At 43.4% G+C, this 20,384-nt stretch overlaps 1 protein-coding gene across 3 annotated transcripts in view; it reads right to left on the bottom strand.

Moving 5' to 3' along the window:
* The window catches only part of THSD7B (thrombospondin type 1 domain containing 7B), a 511,640-nt gene that overhangs the window by 121,409 nt on the left and 369,847 nt on the right, over nt 1-20,384 (bottom strand). For all 3 annotated transcript variants that reach the window (XM_084643355.1, XM_084643354.1, XM_084643356.1), the window contains one exon: nt 9,487-9,750. In XM_084643355.1, the coding sequence (XP_084499481.1) occupies nt 9,487-9,750 (264 nt within the window). The remainder of the gene's footprint in view (nt 1-9,486; nt 9,751-20,384) is intronic.

Raw genomic sequence — 20,384 nt, 5'->3', positions numbered from 1 at the left:
CCTCTTTGTCGGCCCACTACTTCCTCCACTAAAGCGACTAGAATCTTCTTCCAGACTTTCATCAGCCTGGACCTGTAAAACACTGGAAAGGCTGCTAAATGGCAGTCTGGAAGCTATCTGCTTTTCTTTGTCCTGGAACTGCTCTATTGCTATAATAATACTCTTTTTGTCTGACTTTGGGATCTTTTTAAATCTGAGTTGTAACGTTGTAACTAAAAGATGACTCTGACATCTCTCAAAGGAGATGCCAATCTCTCTGTGCTCACATAATCTATCTGGTTGACAGTCACTTCTGGTGATCTCCCTGGGAGCTTGTGAATCCTCTTGTACTGGAAGAGATGTAGCAACCTGGATAGGTTCCCTTTGGTTCTCACACTAACCATGCACTCCTCAGCAGCCCTCCCTTCTTCACTCCTTATGAGGTACCTGACTTAAGTTTCTACCTGCACTTACATACTGAGTTTTTATTAATCTCAGATTCCGCCTTCCTCAGAAGGGAACTTTTCAGAATTAGAATTCTTGTTTCTGCTTTTTGGTTGGCATAAAGCAATTATATTATTAATATCACAATTAATATCATACGCTAGCACTCTAACCCCTGAATCACCCTCTCTTTCCTGGTCAGAAAATGGAAAACAGTTTTATAGATTTTTCTTCTTTTTTTAATAAAAATGTTTTTCAGTGGAAATATGCCACTCAGATATAGTAGTGTAAAGCCAATGCATACAGCAAATATTGTATTCAAAGGATCTCACCGTAGACTTGATTATGCCTGAGTTTTTAACAAGAAGGATGTCCACATTCAACATCAGGGTGACAGTCACAGCAGTTGAAGGCCAGAGGTAGACTTTCTTCAAAAGCCCTGTATGACAGGATAGCTGACCCTGTGATAGACTAAGCCCAGCTCCCCTGAATCGGAGCAGGTGAGCGCAATCCAACTAATTAAAGAGGGCTGTGCTACACCTAGGCAGCTGGAGAGAGGAAGGTCTAAGACAGGTTGAGCCATGAAGACGGAAATCCACACTGGCACAGAGTTAGCTCCTATGCTGGGTCCCTGGAGCCATGAGCCTGGGGCTCAGGGAAGTAGCCCCATCCTGCTGCGCCAGGAAGCAAGTATAGCTGATTGCCAGAGATCTCTGGGAGGCGTGGCCTGAAGCCTGGGGCTACGGACAGAGTTCAGACTATTTTCTGAATATTTGTTAACCTGTTAAGAGAGTAAACCTCCTTGTTTAGAACTGGGTGTGGCAGCACATGCTTTGGAGCCAGGGAGAAGCTTGACCCTATGATATCATCAAACACTGCTTCTGAATACTCTACATATGCCACCGCTGAGCTACGCAAGGTACCCCACGCCAAAGATTGAACCTGCTGATTCTGCAGTGTTCCAATGATGTAAGCAGAGTCAGGATGAGCTCCACCCTGACATCTGGTGGTGAGGTGTGGCAAGCTGTGGAAAAGAACTTCAGGGGCTGATCTCATTTGCATAGGCACACCCACTCCACCTAGAATGAGGCCATAGCTGCCCAAATGGTCACTTTGGCTGCTGTGGGATCCCCATTGTCTCTGTTATTGGGGCAGGAAGAATACATTGTTATTACCCTGATTATGGGAACTGTGCTTGGAACTGTACTTGGCCTTTTGTTATGATGGAGGGACTCACCATCAACTAAGTAGCACTCGCTAGGCAAGGGTCATGGGTTCCAAAACTCTGTGAATTGACAGAGACTGGAGACAAGTATTAATACTTGGTGGTATGGGCCTTACATGCTAACTGCACTTCCTCCTCTCTCCACTGTGGAATATCAGAGCTAATTTTGATTTCATTAGGAGTCTAGTTGCAGGCTGGTGAGCTCACTTTGGGCTAATGGTGCACCAGCACTGAGGCTCCCCTACTACAAGCTGAATTCACCAAAGAGCTGAACTGACTAAGAGCTGACATCACTGAGCCTTGTGTTAAGTAGTGGGGGAGCCTGAAGATATATTGTGGAGCAGTTTGCGGGACGGCTGGAGTGCCTTGTGGACAGGCTGGTGGAGCAGTTCATAGGATGGCGGGAGCTGCTTGTGGGACATGGAGCGGAGCAGTTCGTGGACCGGCTGGTGGAGCAGTTCGTGGGACGGCGGGAGCTGCTTGTGGGACGCGGAGCTGGTGGAGCGGAGCGGAGCCCTATGGAGCTGCGGGGCAATCAGCTTCAGATCATGTAAGATGCCCCTTACCTCTCTTCCCCCTCCCCCACCCCGATCTCCACCCAGGTTGGGAGGTAAAGCTCTGCAGATAAACTTTCGAACTCTGGGGCTGCCCTGACCAGGGACAGAGACTTTTGGGTCATTGGACTTTTGGGACTTTGGGTGATTTCGGGTTGCTGGACTCAAGAACCAAAGGGAAAGGACACGACCCAATTTACTTGGGGTGGGTTTTTGCTCATGGGTTGTGTTATGAATCCTGTTGGTGGTGTTTCCCCAACATAATGCCACATTGTTTCTCTCTGTTATTAAAAGGCTTTTAGCCACACTCAGACTCTGTGCTTGCAAGAGGGGAAGTATTGCCTCTTGGAGGTGCCCAGCAGGGGTGGTATATATTTGTGCCAGGTCACTGGGTGGGGGCTTGAGCCGGTTTTGCATTGCACTGTTGGAATGGATCCCCTAGATATTGAACCCGGCCCTTGTTGCTGCCAACTCTGACAGGCAGAAGGGTTACACAGTAATAGAAGTACCACTTCCTTTAATTGAAGTTTCCCTCTTTTTTATTTTTTAACTGGAGGCAGACAATAAGGGTGACAGCTGCAGTAATTTTTCTGCAATAGCTCCTACTGTAACTCTTACGTAAACCTGCATGACTGTTCCACTTAAAACATACACTATTTTAGTTTGTTACAGTCTGATCTATAGCTTTATATTTGCTTGTGTTGAGCAGCCTTTTCATTTATTATTCCAAAGCCATCTGAATTAGTCGTTGTTTTTCATCATTTGCTACTTGCTACTCATTTACTTTCGGTGTTAGTGGCAGATTTTGAGATCTTTGGATTTTGCATGCCCCTTATTCTTATATTATATAAACAATATAGGGGTTAAAATGGACCCCTGGGATATCTCACTACTATTATTGTACCAACTAAAGAGGCTGCCATTCAAAGCAATTTACAATGAATTATGAAAAGAAAAAGAAACTTTGCCAGTGACAGATTTTTGTAAATCACATTTTAGGCAGAACTGGAGCTCTTTTAAAATGATGTGAAATATCAATTTTATTGGCTGTGTGACAGCCCAGGTAATTAATTTTCAATAGAAACAAAAAGTGCTTTGTTTCAAAGTAGGATTAACCAGAAAGGTTATCAACTGATCTGTGGATGCAAAATGGACTAAGGCTTTAAACAGTATTTACAAGGTCTAGAGGTCTAGAGAAAGACCAATATTTATAACAGAAAGAGCTATCATGGCATTAGAGAGGAGTAGGGAATATGAATAGAACAAATAAAACTGAAGAAATCAATGGTATTTCTTTCTAATATAGCTAAATTGGGATCCTTCACAAGACCTCTGAACTGCGAAGGCTTCCTAGTGTTGAAAGTCCAATTTATTCTATTTTGCTTTCAGTGATAAACTGATAATCCCGCCCCACAGATACTATGAATAAATCTTGATGGTGGTACCAGTAAAATAATGCCAAAGCAGAACCAGTTCTCAAGACTGAGCAATATTTCACCATCAAAGGAAGCAGAATGACAATTTTCTTTTCCTGCTCTTGTCCTTGCAGACAGTTGCTTTGTTAACCACTTACAGGTTCATATGCTGAGGTCCCTATGTTCAGAGATTGCAGTGGATACACATTTCTTTACAAAAATCTATATGTGATAAACAGCTATCCTCAGAGAGGCTTAAAAGTATAAAGACTTGTTTATGGGTGTCCCTTCACTGGAATTCAGTGAATTAAATGTTTCTAGCCAGATGGCTTCCCAAATGTCTCCAACCCCAAATGAATAAGCCAGGTTTTGCTGGCCCGGTTGACCACTAGACCAGCTTCTTCAGGATGGGAGAATTGTGGAAGCTAGTTAGTCTCTCCTGTGTGTTACCTAGCAGCTCTGTGTTCTTGGGGAACCAGGCCACAGTACTCAGCCTGTCTGACTCACAAAAGACCTCCCCACACCAGCCTCTACTTGAGCCAAATCTGCATCAGAAGAAAGACTTATAAAAAGCAATAAAAAGGCAGTGGGAGATGCACCTAAACCGCTGGGATAAGGATGACAGGATTAAGAAAACTCCCTTAGCCTCATTTGCATCAAACAAGGGACAAAGAGGCAGCTCTATCAGCATATAGAATGGAGAACAGAGATTCCAAGGCAAGAAACCCACGGAACCCTGGGACCAGAAAAGCAGGGAAGCACTGCATGATAGGGGATCTCTGCCCCAGATGTTAATGAACCCATGCCTGCACACACCCAGCTCAGTAGTTATCAGACCAATTCTAGTAATAAATCCTTTATTGGTATCCAAAACAGTGAAGCTCCCTAATTATTTTGTGAGCTCCCTACAAAGAACACTGCCCAAAGCCAGGAATGATCAGCTCCCATGGTCTAGCCTGAACAAAACAACTTTGGTATACTCCCTTGTTTACACATAAACAAATCTAGTGTTCTCTCTTGAACTATTGTTGTTTCTCTACAAAAACCCCTACTATGCTCAAGTAAGTGTTCTGATGCCTGGATCTAAAATCTGCATCAGTTCCATTGGGACTTTATCTTCTCCTGACTGATCATGGTGGGGGATCTGCCTGTCTCCAGCACTCCGGACCCTCAGCTACCACCACCACCTGGGATCTCCTATCGATTCAAGCTTCACAGAGTGGTGAGAACCCAGCTCTCTCTCTCTCTAGGTATAGCCTTCTGACCCTGACTTGTGTGATCCGTTATAGTTTTCTAAACCTGACTTTAATAATCAAATTAAGTTAGATTTAATATTATAACTGTTTTGTTTGTTTGGCTCCTCTATGGTTATTACCTGGCAATAAATAACTTGCATGATTAAGCTGGTAGCTTCTCTCTCTCTCCCCCCAACTGCCCCCATAGGTGTTTTTTTGGTTTCCTCATTTGCTCTGCAGCAACGCTCCTCGTACCTAAGCTAAAAGATCCCTGCAGTGCCCAAAAATCCTGTGGAGTTTGCTCATCAAGTGGGTTACTACCAGAACAATTTAACATGAAAGTGGGGATAGAGATGTGCTGAACCTGGGACATATGAGGGTGGCAGCTTGGAAGTGCTACATGACATTTTGATTAAAAAACTATAAACACATACAATTAACATGATACATCTTAAATGGATTAAAAGCTGGTTAACTGATAAGTCTCAAAATGTAATTGTAAACAGGGAATCATGATCGAATGGGTATCTCTAGTGGGGTCCCATAAGGATTGGTTCTTGGCCCTACACTATTTAACATTTTTATTGATGACTGGGGAAAAAAAACATAAAATAATCACTTAAAAAGCTCACAAATGACCCACAAATAATGAAGCAGATGGGTCACTAACACAGAGTGAACTGGATCACTTGGTAAACTGGGTGCAAGTAAACAATATGCCTTTTAATTTAATGAAAATATATCCATCTAGGAACAAAGAATGTAGGACATATTTACAGGATGGGAGACCCTATCTTGGGAAGCAATGACTCTGAAAAAGATTTAGGGATCATGGTGGATAATCAGCTGACCAGGAGCTCCCTGCGTGACACTATGGCTACAAGGACGAATGCAATCCTTGGATGTATAAACAGAGTAGGAGTGGAGAGGTTATTTTATTTCTGTATTTTGCACTAACGTGACCCCTGCTGGAATTCTGTGTCCCGTTCCGGTGTCACAATTCAAGAAGGATGTTGATAAATTGGAGTGTCTTTAGAGAAGAGCCACAAGAATGATTTAATAGTGACAGACACTAGAGGATCAATCTATTTAGTTTAACAAAGAGAAGGGGTGATTTGGTTACAGAGTATAGGTACAATTCTGTATATCGCTTTAAGGGCCACTGATAACACCACCATTAATTTCCTTTGAACTATGTGGAACAAAATATCTCAGCTTAAATAAACAAGCAGCTCAGGGGACATCCAAATGGAGGAACCGTTTCTAATTATATAGCAGGGCTTTGGAGTGGAGCCCGGAGCTGGACGCAGAGCAGCGGAGCTGCAGGTTTTTGCCTGGAGCTGGAGCGGAGCTGGAGCACAGCTCCAAAGCCCTGTTATATAGACTAAATTTAGAAAAAAACAAGATCTATTAGTTTTACTCATGTAATTAATATTTACATTAGTTGGCAACTTGATGTGAACATATATGAATTAATACTAATGACGTAAATCTATATGGTTCCACAAATCTAACAGCAATAATTTTATTAACAAGTTCTGATGAAACATGCAACACACATCAGTTTTTTTGCTGCAGGATGGCTACCTTTAAATCTACGCAATAGCAGAAGGTGTGTAATACGTTGTATTAAAATGGAGGAAAAGTTCTTTAACAGATATGGCTCCAATTTCACAAAATTCAATGGCAGACGTAATTGTAATTAAGAATGCCACTTTATACTCAAAGTAACAACAAGAAATATCTGAGAGAGGTTGAAAAGGAGGGTCCAGTTGGGATTTCAGAGCTAAATTTAGAGCCCATTTAGCTCTTAGATAGACTGATAGGCAAAGGTGACAACAGCTTTGAAGGATCACATCATGTGAGGATGTTGGACTAAAACAGATTGTTCTTGTACCTAAATATGGAGTTTCAGTACAAATTGAACCAGGCAAACCAATTAGCAGAAAATGGCACCAAAGTTACAAAAGGTGAATCCTTAGTTACATCCTTTCCCCTAGGAATGTCTTTTGATTGAAAGGTTTCTTTTCCCCTGACAATTACATGTAATTCTGTATATTTTGGTGTAAACTGCTAGTGATAGCGTATATATACATAATTTTTTTAATTTTATATATATATCTCACACACACACACCCCTACTAATATACATGATAAAATCAAAAATAGTAGCAGGAACACTGCAATATGTAATTAAACAAAAATACAGCATATATCCAACTCAAGAGAAGAGAATGTTCAACTTTAACATGGTGGAAAGTTGGTCTGAAACAGCATGACTAAGTTCGACCTTTAAGGCACACTGCAAAGACCATCCATTTTCTTGTACTTTCAGGGAAGGAGAGATGTGTTGAGGGCTAGTACATCTGGCTGGACTTTTGGGGCAAGGTTCTTCTTGGGGCTCATTGTTGGGTTTGGTTGGTTATTTTCTGGTTTACGGGGGGGAGCAGAGACAAAGTTTCATTTTTGTTTGTATGATTCCACTTGTAATATGTCTGAAAATCACTTAAAACCTTGACTACACATTTCTTTCTTGTCCCATCATTATACACTGAAAGAAAAATAAATTATTTTTTCCTAATTGTGTACCAGTTTGGATAGCTTGTGTGCTCTGGGGAGTATAAAGGAATAATGCTGCTTCCCTGCTCCCTCATGAGAGAGCACAGGGTACTCCAAATTGGGCACAGAGGTGACAGACACCAGTCATCTGAAGAGGAGCAAGAGGGCTCGGTGCATGTCTCCTCAAGAGCTCCAGAGGACACACTGCCTTTGCAAGGCCAAATGCCTCCCTGTGGTCCCCCTTGAGATGGTGCAGTTCTGCACTGTCCCTTACTATGACAAGACCTTTTTGATTATCCATCATGAACCAGATTCCTTCATTTGTTAAGGCCTCTGACACCGAGTGATCTGGCCGGAGACAGCTGGTAGAGAACTGTCCTTGCACAGCTGAAAGCCCACTTGCTCAAAGCTAAAGGAAACAGCTCTCTCACCTCCTGCACCAGCTGCCCTCCCAACGCCCAATGTCAAAGGAGGGAGAAGGTGGATCAGAGGCACTCTGGAGATAGGATGTGGGTGGAATGGAATTCTACTAGATCCTCCACTAGTGTCATGTCCGTGTTTGACCTTATGTCAGTGCAGGCCCCCTGCTGCTCCAATTTCTACTGAGGCCAGAGGCTGAGGATCAAGAAGTTAAAAACACTTCTGTGTGGCCATCACTCTCTACTACATTCAAGAGAGAACTGCAGCCATTATATTTCCATATGAATATAACTGAAAGAAAACCATGGCTCAAAATGGATTCAATCAGTTCAGGGAAGCCACACACAGTAAACTCCTTTTAATTAGTAGTCACACAAGCCCTGGGTTCCTCAAAAGAACAAATCACTACACAGAAAAATCCACCTCCCTAAGCACCAACTGCTCCCTTTTTGTAGAAAAGGGTTTTGAAGGAGTGTGAAAAAGCAATGCTCCTCTTCCCCTGCAGCACAGAATCATAATAAATTGTTACACGGCACACCAGGTGTCCCATGTGAGAACCATGGGGAGTTGGTACAGCACCATGGTGTTGGAAAACAAAAACATGGAAAAGCAGTGTTACGAATCTGTGCAGCTAACTGGAACAGTAATAAACAGCTGCACATGGAATTCAAATTAGGATTGAATCTCTTTGTTAGCTTTTTGACTCTTACCACAGCAAATTCAAGCTGCTTGTCTTCATCCTGCAGGCTCTCCACAATGTGGTCCCAGGTACCTCTATCATTTCCTCAGACGCATTCAATGGCTCCCTGTTTTACTCAATAACCACACCATTTGCCCTTCCCTCCACTCTCAGCTTCACACCTTCATTCATGCTACGCTGCCTGTCTTTTTTTTCAAAATTCCTCTTTAAAATTAAATTACTTCCTGTTCCTTGTGCCCCTCAACAACAGTCACTCTACACTCTCCTTTATTTAAATTGTGCTGTCTCCTACCTTTCCCCACCCCATCCCATCCTGCAAACCATTCTATGTGAGCAGGCACCTGTGCCCACACATTAGTGATTTCAGAAGCGCTCAATGCAGGTGCAAGAGCTGCCCACACAGAGCTCATTGTAAGATCAGGATCTTAGACTGTGAACCCCTTCCGAGGAGTGATTATTTCTCACTCTATATTTGAGAAGAGCAGTTTAAATAACAATATTATAAAAATACATAGTTGTACCACATCAAACTAAGGGTGGGAGAAGGAACCTCAACTCTGTAGTTCCCAGCTCAATACATGCTCTTATAATGTTTTTAAACAAGCGGAAAAGAAATCTATCCCTGCATTGTGACTGTGTGCCCTACTTTACCTGCAACGTTTCCATTTAATTCACTTACAAATTCCAGTAGAGAAGGATTTTATGAAGGGAAATACCAACAGACCCTTGTAAAAAATGGTAACACAGGACACTGGACTAAGAGCTGTAAAAAGTGCACTGATATGTTAAGAAAGCAGAATCACATTCAGCATTTATGGGATCTATAACAGAGTTGCTCCACTCCAGCAAGTGAAAAGTTACCTATGTACTGAAGGGTGCAGAATGAATAACCTAGTAAGTAAGCATTGACTATCTGGATTGTTTACATTCATTATGCACTATTTTATCTCCTTACCAGAACTACTACAGTAGGATGGTTCCACAAGTTTGCCAGTCTTATCATAACAGGCAATAGCTCGGAGTCGCACACCTTCTCCACATTGTTTGATCTCTTCCTGGAATCTCGTTCCTAATTGCAGCTCGGTTTTTCCTTCTGCAATAATGCAGTCGGACCAATTTCCATGGGGCTGGGTGATAAACGTTTCACAGGGACATGCTTCTGTTTCAACTTGAGGATACACCACTGTATTCTGGCATTTGTCTCGTTTTCTGCTTCTCCCTGTTCCAACCAAAGAAATCTGCTTGTTAGCTTAACATCTGCTGCTTTTGATAACAGTGTGTCATATTATTTATACAGGAGTTTAATACATTAAAACCAAGACGATCTGAAATGTTAATATAGAGGAATATTTCAAAAGTATTTATTACTTGTTGCCAGTGCTTAAAAGTGCTAAGACAAGGTAGTTATCTCCAGGGGCAACCAGGGACCTTAGAGGAACATAGACAAATTTTCTTCTGTTGGCTAGAGCATTGAACACTATGAAAAGGCTTGCCGTCGTAATTGTATGGCTAGAAAATTATTTGTAATTGTATGCAATATCATTTCCCCCTAATTATCAGATGAAAACAAATTGATTATTCTGTCTCTATTCTTCCTGCAATCAATGGTTGCCAGGGAAACCTACAAAGGAGTCTAAGTAAGCTGCAACTCTTTCTTTGAGGCTACTTTACAAATTAGTTAAACGTGCACCCTACACACAGACTACTTTGAAGAAAACAGAAAAGGTAATCCCTGGTAAATTACTGAGTCTGGAACACATTTAAGTGGTATCTTTTTTTCCCCCTCTCTCTATGCTTCTGATATATTTTAAAGGAATATTACTTAAGGGTCTTTTCCCCTCAGTATCTATCTTAAGGAATACAACACATCTATTTATCTTTAAAGTATAGCCCCACATTGGAGGACAGCGTGGCGTTTCCCTAGCTGGTCCTCCCAGAGACATTGTGCTTGAAGGACATGCCTCACTCCACACTGGCTATGAGCAGATCCCATATGGGGGGAGCAGACCTTGTTCTTTTTCAAAGGGTGTAGTAGAACCTCTGCTCCCTGGAACTCTGTGATTACCGGCTGGAATTCTAGAGCGTGAGGGGGTGAAATATCTGCTTCTCTTGCAAGGGGTTAATTCTGCTGGCCTGTCTGGAATGGGGTAGTCTTTGTGCTGCCCGAACATGTGATTGGGATTGTGTTTGGCTGCTATGTAGAAGTGTATGGAGCTGGAAAGAAGGAATCTTGGGTCCTCTCCCATAGTTGTCACAGACACTAGTGAGCACGCCCTACTCGCTGCCAGTTAGACTGCTGTGCAGGGAATCCAAACCTCTGCTGGGTGTTTCAAGTTCCTGTAGCCTGAATGGAGTCAAGCAACTAGCCCAATCTCGGGGTTCCTAGGTATCCTGTTAGGGAACAAACCTTCTAACTGGCACCCCTCTCTGAGTGTTGGAACTCACTGTCCAGCCCCCCACTAGCTCCTCTGCTTGCAGAGCTTCAGATTCTCCAGTACTTGAACACACCCTCCTCCAGAAATCCACCCCAAAAGTGTGAAACCTCTGGTTACAATTTAACTCTGTCGGGGCACGCCATAGTTGTGAAGCAGTCAACAACTTGGCACAGTCTAACATAGTTATGCTCTTTTATACATAATCATGTAAAGCATAGAGAGTATAGATCATAAAGAAAAGAAGCATCTGAAACTGTAATCTATCTCACTAGCTCACCCTTCTCTTGGAAGTTCTCGGGGAACCCTCTGGGTGCAGGCAGGCAGGGTGTCCCCTGCTACATGCAGGTTGTTACTTGGTGAGTGGTCTCTCCCTCGTGGACAGGAGAAAGTGGCTCCTGAGCAGGCCAGCTTCTGCTATTTAAAAACTTCAGCCCTTTGTGTCAAGTGACCCCTTTACCAGTTTCCTCACATGAGCACAGACTCCTGCCAGGTGACTTAATTGCCAGGGTGACCTCCCCCTTGCTCATTCTGTTCTGGGCAGGACCAGCGGTGCTTGAATTACAGGGTGTCTTGGGAGGGGAAGAGAGCTGGCTCCTTACTACTTTCAGTGGCTGGGCCCCTTCATCCCAGTAGGAAGTGAGGGGCACTGCCTGGCACCCTGGCCAACTGCTCAGCAGAGACTGGCTCAAGCCTGCCACGTCCCATCCCACCACTCCTCCTCCAACAACAAGTTGGGGAGAGAGACAGAAAAGGGGTAATATACCGAGGGAAGTGGAGGTCATGGACCAGGGGAGCTGGAAGGAAAGGGGTGTTGGAGATCTGGGGATCGGGGTGAGGTTGGGAGACCTAAAAGGGGGAAACAGGGAAGGCAACAGGAGCTGTCACTATAAATAATCTGGGAGATGAGTGGGGAAAAGGGTCGGGGGGCAGAGATCAGGGCAGGGCTAATGGAGGCAGAAGGGGTGTTAAATGCAGTGGGAGGCAGAAGGGGAGAGGGGGGTTGTTGGGTGGCAGCAGAAGGCCAGCAGGCAGGGAGGCTGGGTAGGGACAAGAGGCAGGTTAGAGGTGAGGCAGGGGCAAAAGGCAGATGGAGGGTAATGGTGGGTAGGACAGATGCTGTGGTGGGTGCAGAAGGGGGAGTTATGAATGGGGGAGGAGGTGGGGCAGAAGGGGTAGGGGAGGCAGGGCAGAATGAAGGGAAAACTGGGGTAGGTGTCACAAGTAAGGGAGGAGGAACAGTTAGGGGTAAGAGAGAAAGCAGGCAGATGGTGGGGAGTGAGGGGATAAGGACAAGGGGGAGAAGACAGTCTTGCTACAGCTGGGCTTGGCAGCACAGAAGATGCCAGCAGAGTATCCAGCCAAGACACACCCTGGCATCTTGCTGCACACTGTTTTCAAACCGCTTGCATTCGGTAAAGACTCTCCTACTCCTCCCCACCCCCCAATTTGAAGTCTGGGGGCTAGTCTTTTGCCTAGAGTGAATAGATTTCCAATGATAAGCGTCAATTCCCTCTATTATTATTCTTTTGCCACCAGGCCTTGGAATTTTCAACCCTACTTGGAGGCAAACAGAGTAGAAGGCAAAAGGCCACACATTCAGAATGGAGTTTGCAGCCTGACAGACACATAGTACTTACAATCTCATGTACCATTAATAAACTGTACAGACATATTCACAATTCATCACAATAGTATGCCCCCAAGATGTCAATTCACAACCTCTGGAGCACTCATTGGTAAAATGGAGTTTGGTAAGTAATAGTAGTATCTGGCTGATGAATCTTGCCCATATGCTCAGGGTTTAGCTGATCGCCATATTTGGGGTCGGGAAGGAATTTTCCTCCAGGGCAGATTGGAAGGCCCTGGAGGTTTTTCGCCTTCCTCTGTAGCATGGGGCACGGGTCACTTGCTGGAGGATTCTCTGCTCCTTGAGGTCTTCGAACTACAATTTGAGGACTTCAATAGCACAGATATAGGTGTGAGGTCTTTTTAGGAGTGGTGGGTGAAATTCTGTGGCCTGCGTTGTGCAGGAGGTCAGACTGGATGATCATAATGGTCCCTTCTGACCTAAATATCTATGAATCTCTGAATCTATGTAACTATAAAGTCAGTAGACATGTTTTCTCTCCCAATATTGCACACAGTAAGAAAATACAGAATACACACAGACAATCTACATACCAAAATGTCTAATTTTCTAATACTATACCCATTAAGGCAATGGGAATTTTGCCACCAGTTTCAGTGGGAACAAGACCAGGATTATAGCCATACTCTCTATTCATCTGTATTACTCCTCAAACATATACATATATTTCCAAAGAGAAATGTAGAAGTAGCAAGGCCTTAATTTTATTAGTTTCCAAAACCTAATTCTTTCAAAATGATGTGTTCTGGAGTTCTAAGGATAATTTTACTCGCAAATGGGAAACTTTGCAAATTAACAAATAGGAACAAAAACTAAAAAGAACAGGGAAATCATTTCCACATTTTTGCAGACAGGAGTTCAATGACATACAAATTATAATGTCTTACACTTAGATCAGACTCAGATAACAAACCAGTTATCGATTAAATACACTGTTCCATTAGATAGCAAAGTCACCACCTGGGATGTTTGTGAAAATGAGCTACCTTGAAATATTCAAAGGGAAAAAAAATCAAATTATTTAATGCCAACAATCATCCTATAACAAATATATAAGGACAAATTCAGATCGGGGGTAAGAGGATACAACTCAACTGACTTCAGTGAAGTCCTGTACTGTATAGGAATTTGATAATATGTTTTTAAATAGTTGGAAAGTCTTCCAGTGGCGCTCACTGCGTTCTGTGCTTTGCCTGCCACTTTATAGCTCAAGAAGCTAATACCTGTCAACCAAAGGCTGCCAGAGTGGACAAGCTGATCTACTAGCAAACCAAGAGATAGAGCACTCTACCAATTAGTAGAGCAGGTTTTCTTTGTGAACGCCCACTCACCTGGAATTGGATGACACCCTGAACAAGGAATAGCTACAGGTACTTAGATGGTATAGTGATAGGCTCTATGTTTTTGTGCCGAGATGGCACATAGAAATCGGAGATGCTGCTTTGGTAATCTAGGCATGTACGGACAGTAAGGCCTTTTGTATAGGCCATCACTGAATATAAAGGTGCTTATATTTCAAGTGTAGCAGTGTTAAAGGACAGGAAAATTGGTGTTTGTATTTTATTTAAATACAGTAAGCTGGGCCTAATTCTCCACTCACTTATTGTAACAATTTGAAGAATCTGTCCAACATATGAATCATGTGTGAGATTATGAACTCTCTGTATATATCTTTACCACGCTACAAACTCCATTTTGAATGTGCAGCTTCTCTGTGGTCTCTTTATCTACACGCTGAACTGAAATTCCAGCTGTGGTAGTGGCAAAGGCCTAACAAAAAGAGTGTAGTTAAACGTTGATGATTGGCCATATAAATAACAAATATATGGCTAATTCCCAGGGTAAGTCAGTTTTTCAAGTATAAGCTCTGGTAGGAGGTCACATTGGTAACAAAGTCACCTGGCAGGGGTCTGTTATCACCTGAGGAAGCTAAGCAGGACATCACCTGACAAAGGTGGATGAAGTTATAAGAGAGCAGGAGCTGATCCACTGACGGGGGCATTTTTCTTCACCTCAAGGTGGGAGAAAAGCAATCCTTCTTGTAGTAGCCTAATGAAGCAGAAGACCTGCCTGTCATCCTGAGCACAGAGGTCCCTCAAGGACTCCGAAGGGAAAGATGAGGTAGTGAGTAACATTGTGTTTAGAATGTTTATTATTTTCTAAATGAACTGTATTTCCTTGTGCCTTTTCTGTTAAGTGAAAGAGCAATAATTTGTTAGACTTTGTGCAACGTGGTTGTGTGTTACATGTTTCACAATTATCACATGCCTGCTGGGAACCCAGAAGGCTCACACCTTTGCTGGGATTCTGGGAGAGGGAGTCACGACTTGACCTGAGGGCCTAGGCAAGTGGGCTGAGGAGCTCCAATTCCATAAAGGGATAACAGACAAAGTTAGTGCCCAAGAAATGTGCCAGAGAAGCCAAGGGAGGCACAGCCTACTGAGACACAAGGAAGCTTAAAACACTGGGGAATCCCTCACAACAATCTGGTGGACAGGTGCAGGGGGGTGCTGACCAGATCTGTGACACTTCCCTAAGGCAGCTTAAATGAATTTGCCTTGCTGCAGTACCCACAGCAAAGCCAATTCATTGCAATAAAGATTCCTCTCACACATGTCACTGGGAGCAAAGCAACTGATTTAAGCAACCGTAGGCGAACGTCAGTTTTACGCCCATTTAGGCCCACCGTCTTAGATGGGCCTACTCCTGATTTACACTGGAGTAAAAATGAGAGGAGATTTAGGCCCATGGTATAATATAGCATAACAAATAGAAGTCAACATAAAGAAAATACATAGCTAAACGTATCACAAAAGGGCTATTCACCTAATTCCTTATGATAACAGCTTAGCTACATGTCAGGCAGAGTAATCAGAGATGGATGGACAATTTTTATTTCTCTATAAGTGCAGAGATCACTAGGGAAGGCATTATACTATAAATCTTTTGCCAGAAACAACTGAAAATTCTTAATAATGCCATTTATGTAAAAGGGTACCTTTATTCTTTAATGAGCTGAGCTCATGAATAAAACACTTTGATTCCATTACATTTGTATACGGAATTATGTTACTGAAAACCTGAATCACTCCAAACAATAACAAAATAATCTTGTAGTTGATTACAAGTTATTCCAGAAGAAAAGAAAAGTGATAGCCACCATACTTATGCTACTATTCGATTCCTAAACATTATTATGCTGTATATGTTTACTAAAGCCGTCATGTTTAATTTTTCACCCTGCTGTAAGCGCCTTTGATGTATCACCTCTACCAATGGAATAACAAAAAGTAACTAAACTATGGTCCTTTTAAATGCAAAATAGAAAATATGAAATGCTTTAATGCAAAGCAGTATACCTACTGTAAGTCTTACCCTCCCCGCCATTCAGTTCAATTTGGTTTAACAAAGTGCAGCGAAGAAAAGACTGTTATTAAAACAAATGTCCCTGAATTATTAATATTCTGAAATTTTAGAGCTTCTCAGTTTGTTCTGTGTTCAAATAACACATAATATTTTTCCAGTAGTTACTGCAGAATGGCTTGAACCAGGATGTTTTACTAATATCTGAAAATGACCAACTAAAACCAGTATAATGCTCTTGGCTAATTCCATAAACCCAGCATTACTTATATTATTAAAGTTATATGACTCCCACAACTTTAGATTTCCAACCAGATTTAAGCCCAACAGTTACAGGTAAGTAACCTTGATTTCTTCTTCAGATGCTGGTCCCTATGTTAGAAAATTGCTGACGTCAGTGAATGAAACCTATTTTCTTCAGCAGAAGCATGGAGTTTCAGGAAGAGAACAGATACATGGATAGGTTGGTTGACATGGAATTCAGAAATAACTTTAGGAGGAATTTGGGATGAAAGCAGTGGGAAATCCATTCCTTGTGAAAAATGGTATATGGTGGATTGGCCATGAATGCCCCCATCTCACTGACCCTTCTGGCCAAAGTAATAGCAACTAAATATGCAACTTTTATGGGAAGGGAGGGGGGACACAGAACATGTTGCCAGAGGTTCAAATGGTGGTCTGCTGATTACTAGTCCTGATTACTAAAAGGTCCTGACTAGGCATTTCATGAATTTAACTGTTGTTGAGTGAATTAAAATGGAGGAAGGGAGGTATTGCTGCATGACGGACACACAGTGAGCTAGTGGAAAGACCAGAGTTCTTCAATGACAGGAGATAATCTAAAATGACTGGGATATCTGCAGAGTCTGAGGAAGACTGATTATGCCATGCCCAGAAACCTCTCCATTTAGCTAGGTAGCAGGTCCTAGTTGAATCTTTCCTATTTTGATTAAGAATGGCTTGGACGGCTAACAAATATGAGCATTCTAGATCTGATGCTCATCCAAGCACCAGGCCGTGAAGTGAAAAGGGTCTGGACTGAGGTGTCTGATTTGGCCATCTTCCTGAATTAGAAGATCTGGGAAGGCACAGATCCTGATAGGACAAGTTGACATTCTCAGAAGGTCTAGGAACCACAACTGTCTGGGCCAGGTGAGTGCTATAAAAATAATTCTGGTCCAGTTGTGGTGGATCTTTCTCAAGACCTTGGGTAGCAGGGGACTGGACAGAAAGGCATATATGAGTTTATCTGTGCATGACAGCAGGGGAGTGTCACCCTGGGAGTTGTGGCCAATAGCTGCTCTGGCTTGGATAAAGATGTGGTTTCCAATGCACCAATTCCAAAACCTGTCTGCTTCCTGGCAGTGGGGAAAGGAACTTGCTCCAACCTGCTTGTTTATATAAAATATTGTGGTGATGTTGTCTGCCATTACTTGGATATGGAGTGAATGTATGAACAGGAGGAAGGCCCTGCAGGCCAGGTGGACAGCTCTCAGTTCCAGCAGGTTAACGTGCAGCCTGACCTTCTATGGGATCCAAGTGCCCTGTTATGTGTGGTTGTTCAGGTGAAAGCCTCAAACCAGAAGGGTTGTACTTGTTATACTGTGTCCTAATAGAGAAAGGAATACCCTGACCATAGTCTTTGGTCTGCGAGTAATCTGTGTTATCAGATTGCTCATTATCTGAAATATTTCTTTGGGGAGGAAATCTCTTACTGAAAGTAAGCCCACTGTCACTCCAATAAAGTTTGCCATCTGCATGTGGGTCAAAACTGGGTTCTTTGTTCACACAGACACCCAGTGCTGCTAGATGATGGAGTCGCCGAGCTGTCCTGCTAGGAGTCAATCATCCAAATATGGGGAAAATGTGTAACTGTGCTGTCTCGTTTAGGCTTCCCCCACAGAGAGAACCTTCATGAATACACTGGGCATTGTTGCTAGTCCAAAGGGAAGGACTCTGAACTGGTAGTGTTCCTGACCTACTAGGAACTAAACAAACTTTCTGTGGGACAGATGAATATCTCCATGAAAATAGGCACCCTTCATGGCAAGAGCCACAACCCAAATTCCCTCCTGTAGAAAGGGATTATGGATGCTAGTGTAACCATCCTGAATTTTGACTTTTAAATAAAGATGTTCCGTTGTCAAAGATCCATAATGGGTCTCCACCCTCTGTCTTTTTTGGGGACTAAGAAGTATGGGGTATAGAACCCTCTCCTTTCATAGATTCATAGATATTTAGATCAGAAGGGACCATTATGATCATCTAGTCTGACCTCCTGCACAAAGCAGGCCACAGAATTTCACCCACCACTCCTACAAAAAACCCCTCACACCTATATCTGTGCTATTGAAGTCCTCAAATCGTAGTTTAAAGACTTCAAGGAGCAGAGAATCCTCCAGCAAGTGACCTGTGCCCCATGCTACAGAGGAAGGCAAAAAACCTCCAGGGCCTCTTCCAATCTGCCCTGGAGGAAAATTCCTTCCTGACCCCAAATATGGCGATCAGCTAAACCCTGAGAATATGGGCAAGATTCATCAGCCAGATACTACAGAAAGTTCTTACCTGGGTAACTCGGATCTCACCCCATCTAATAGCCCACCTCCTTTGATACTGAGGTGTCACTTATTCTATTGCCCCTCATTGGAGAAGAGAATTTGTCTCCTGACAAAGAACGTCTGCCTTAGAATGTTCCATAAAGAGGAACCAGGAAGAGGCTTTGTGGGGAGGAAAGGAGAGAAATTAGATGGAGTAACCGTGCTGGATAATTTATAGAACCCACTTTTCCTTCATGATAGAGTCCCAATTGTGGGCCAAAAGTGAGAGATGATCCCCAAATATGGGGGAAGCAGGGTGATAGAAGTGGTTGGCTTAAATAATGTTGGGCAGTTCTCAACTGAGGCATCAAAAGTAGCCCTGAATGGATGGGTGGGAAAAGGTAGAGGCTGTGATAGAAGAGGATTCTGAACATCGAGGTCTCTGAACCCTCTGCCGCTTGCACAGAGGTATGACTGGCTGCTGGTGGTAGAATGTTTGTGGGGGCAGTGGTCTTGGCCACTGGTGTTTTCTCTTCAGGGTCAGGGTGTAAATTCTCAGGAAGTGGAGGTTCAATCCAAAATCTTTCAAAGAGTGTGGACTCGCATCAGTTTTCTTGTTAAACAAATTTGATTAATTGAATAGTAAGTTCTTTATGGTGTTCTGCACTTCCTTGTGGAATCCTCACCACTATACCAGTGGCTAACCCTCTAAGTACCATGTCCACTGCAACCACGGTAGCTGTAGGGATGTTTTTGCTACTAGTCTGCCTTCTTCAATGAAGGATTGAAATTGGGCTCTGTCCTCAAGTTTGTGATACAGAACTGTAGGCTCATAGAGGAGAACACCTTTCTTCCCAAAAGGTCCAACCTCTTGGAGCCCCTGAAAGCTGGGGTGATCTTAGGATGTTGTGACTTGCTCCCTCCATGACTGCCTGCTTCACTAGAAGTTGGGCACTGGATGGGTGAAAAGGAACTCAGCTCCTTTGGTTGGAACAAAATAGCATCTCTCAGCTCTTTTAGGCGTGGGAGAGCAGTAGGCTGAGATATGCCAGATCACTCTGGCTGGCTTCATGATGCCCTGTTTTACCAGGAGTGCCCCCTTGCTTGGACCTGTAGGTTACAGAATGTCAAGGAGATAGTGATAGGAATTCTGGACCTTCTCCAGTGGGATCTGAAGGTCATTTGCTATCCTCAAGAGGCAGTACCAAGAGCTGCTGCAGTTGTCTAGTGGAGATGGTGAGAACAGACTGATAGTTTCTTCTGGAGATGAGGATGAGATCCCTGTCAGTACCTGTGGATCTGGATCAATTTCCTCCTCATAATGATGGATCCAGTGGATGCAGAGTGGCAGAAGTGTGGTAGAACTCATTGATGGATCCAAGACATCTGCCATATGGTTCCACAGGTCCCAGTAGGGCAACTATGAGGGGTCAACCAGATGAGGGGGACCCCATGGCATCAAGTACTAGAGGTCCCTGGGAAATTCATATCTGGGAGGAGGGCATCCGGCTCTCCTTGAGTGCCTATCAGGACTCATCTCCCTTCGAGGGGATGAAGGACTGGCCTCAGCACCTGACTCGTCCAGGTTGAAGAACTGCTCTCGTTCCACTGGTGGGGATGATGGTACCAGAGGGTGAACACTCCTGCCTGAGCACTGGAGTGGAGATGGTTCCAGTGTTACTGAAGTAGTTTTGTCATCCAATGCAGAAATGTCCCTCAGGAGAACTGGGCCCAAGAGGATAGGGGACTGTGGATAAGAGAGAAGATATCCTGGGGGTATCTGGGGGTTTTTCGCCTTCCTCTGTAGCATGGGGCACGGGTCACTTGTTGGAGGATTCTCTGCACCTTGAAGTCTTTAAACCGTGATTTG

Source organism: Lepidochelys olivacea, assembly GCF_965140295.1.
Source record: "Lepidochelys olivacea isolate rLepOli2 genome assembly, chromosome: 11".
Lineage (NCBI taxonomy): Eukaryota > Metazoa > Chordata > Testudines > Cheloniidae > Lepidochelys > Lepidochelys olivacea.
Note: the sequence above shows the minus strand (reverse complement) of the source record. Positions and strands in the feature narration are given on the sequence as shown.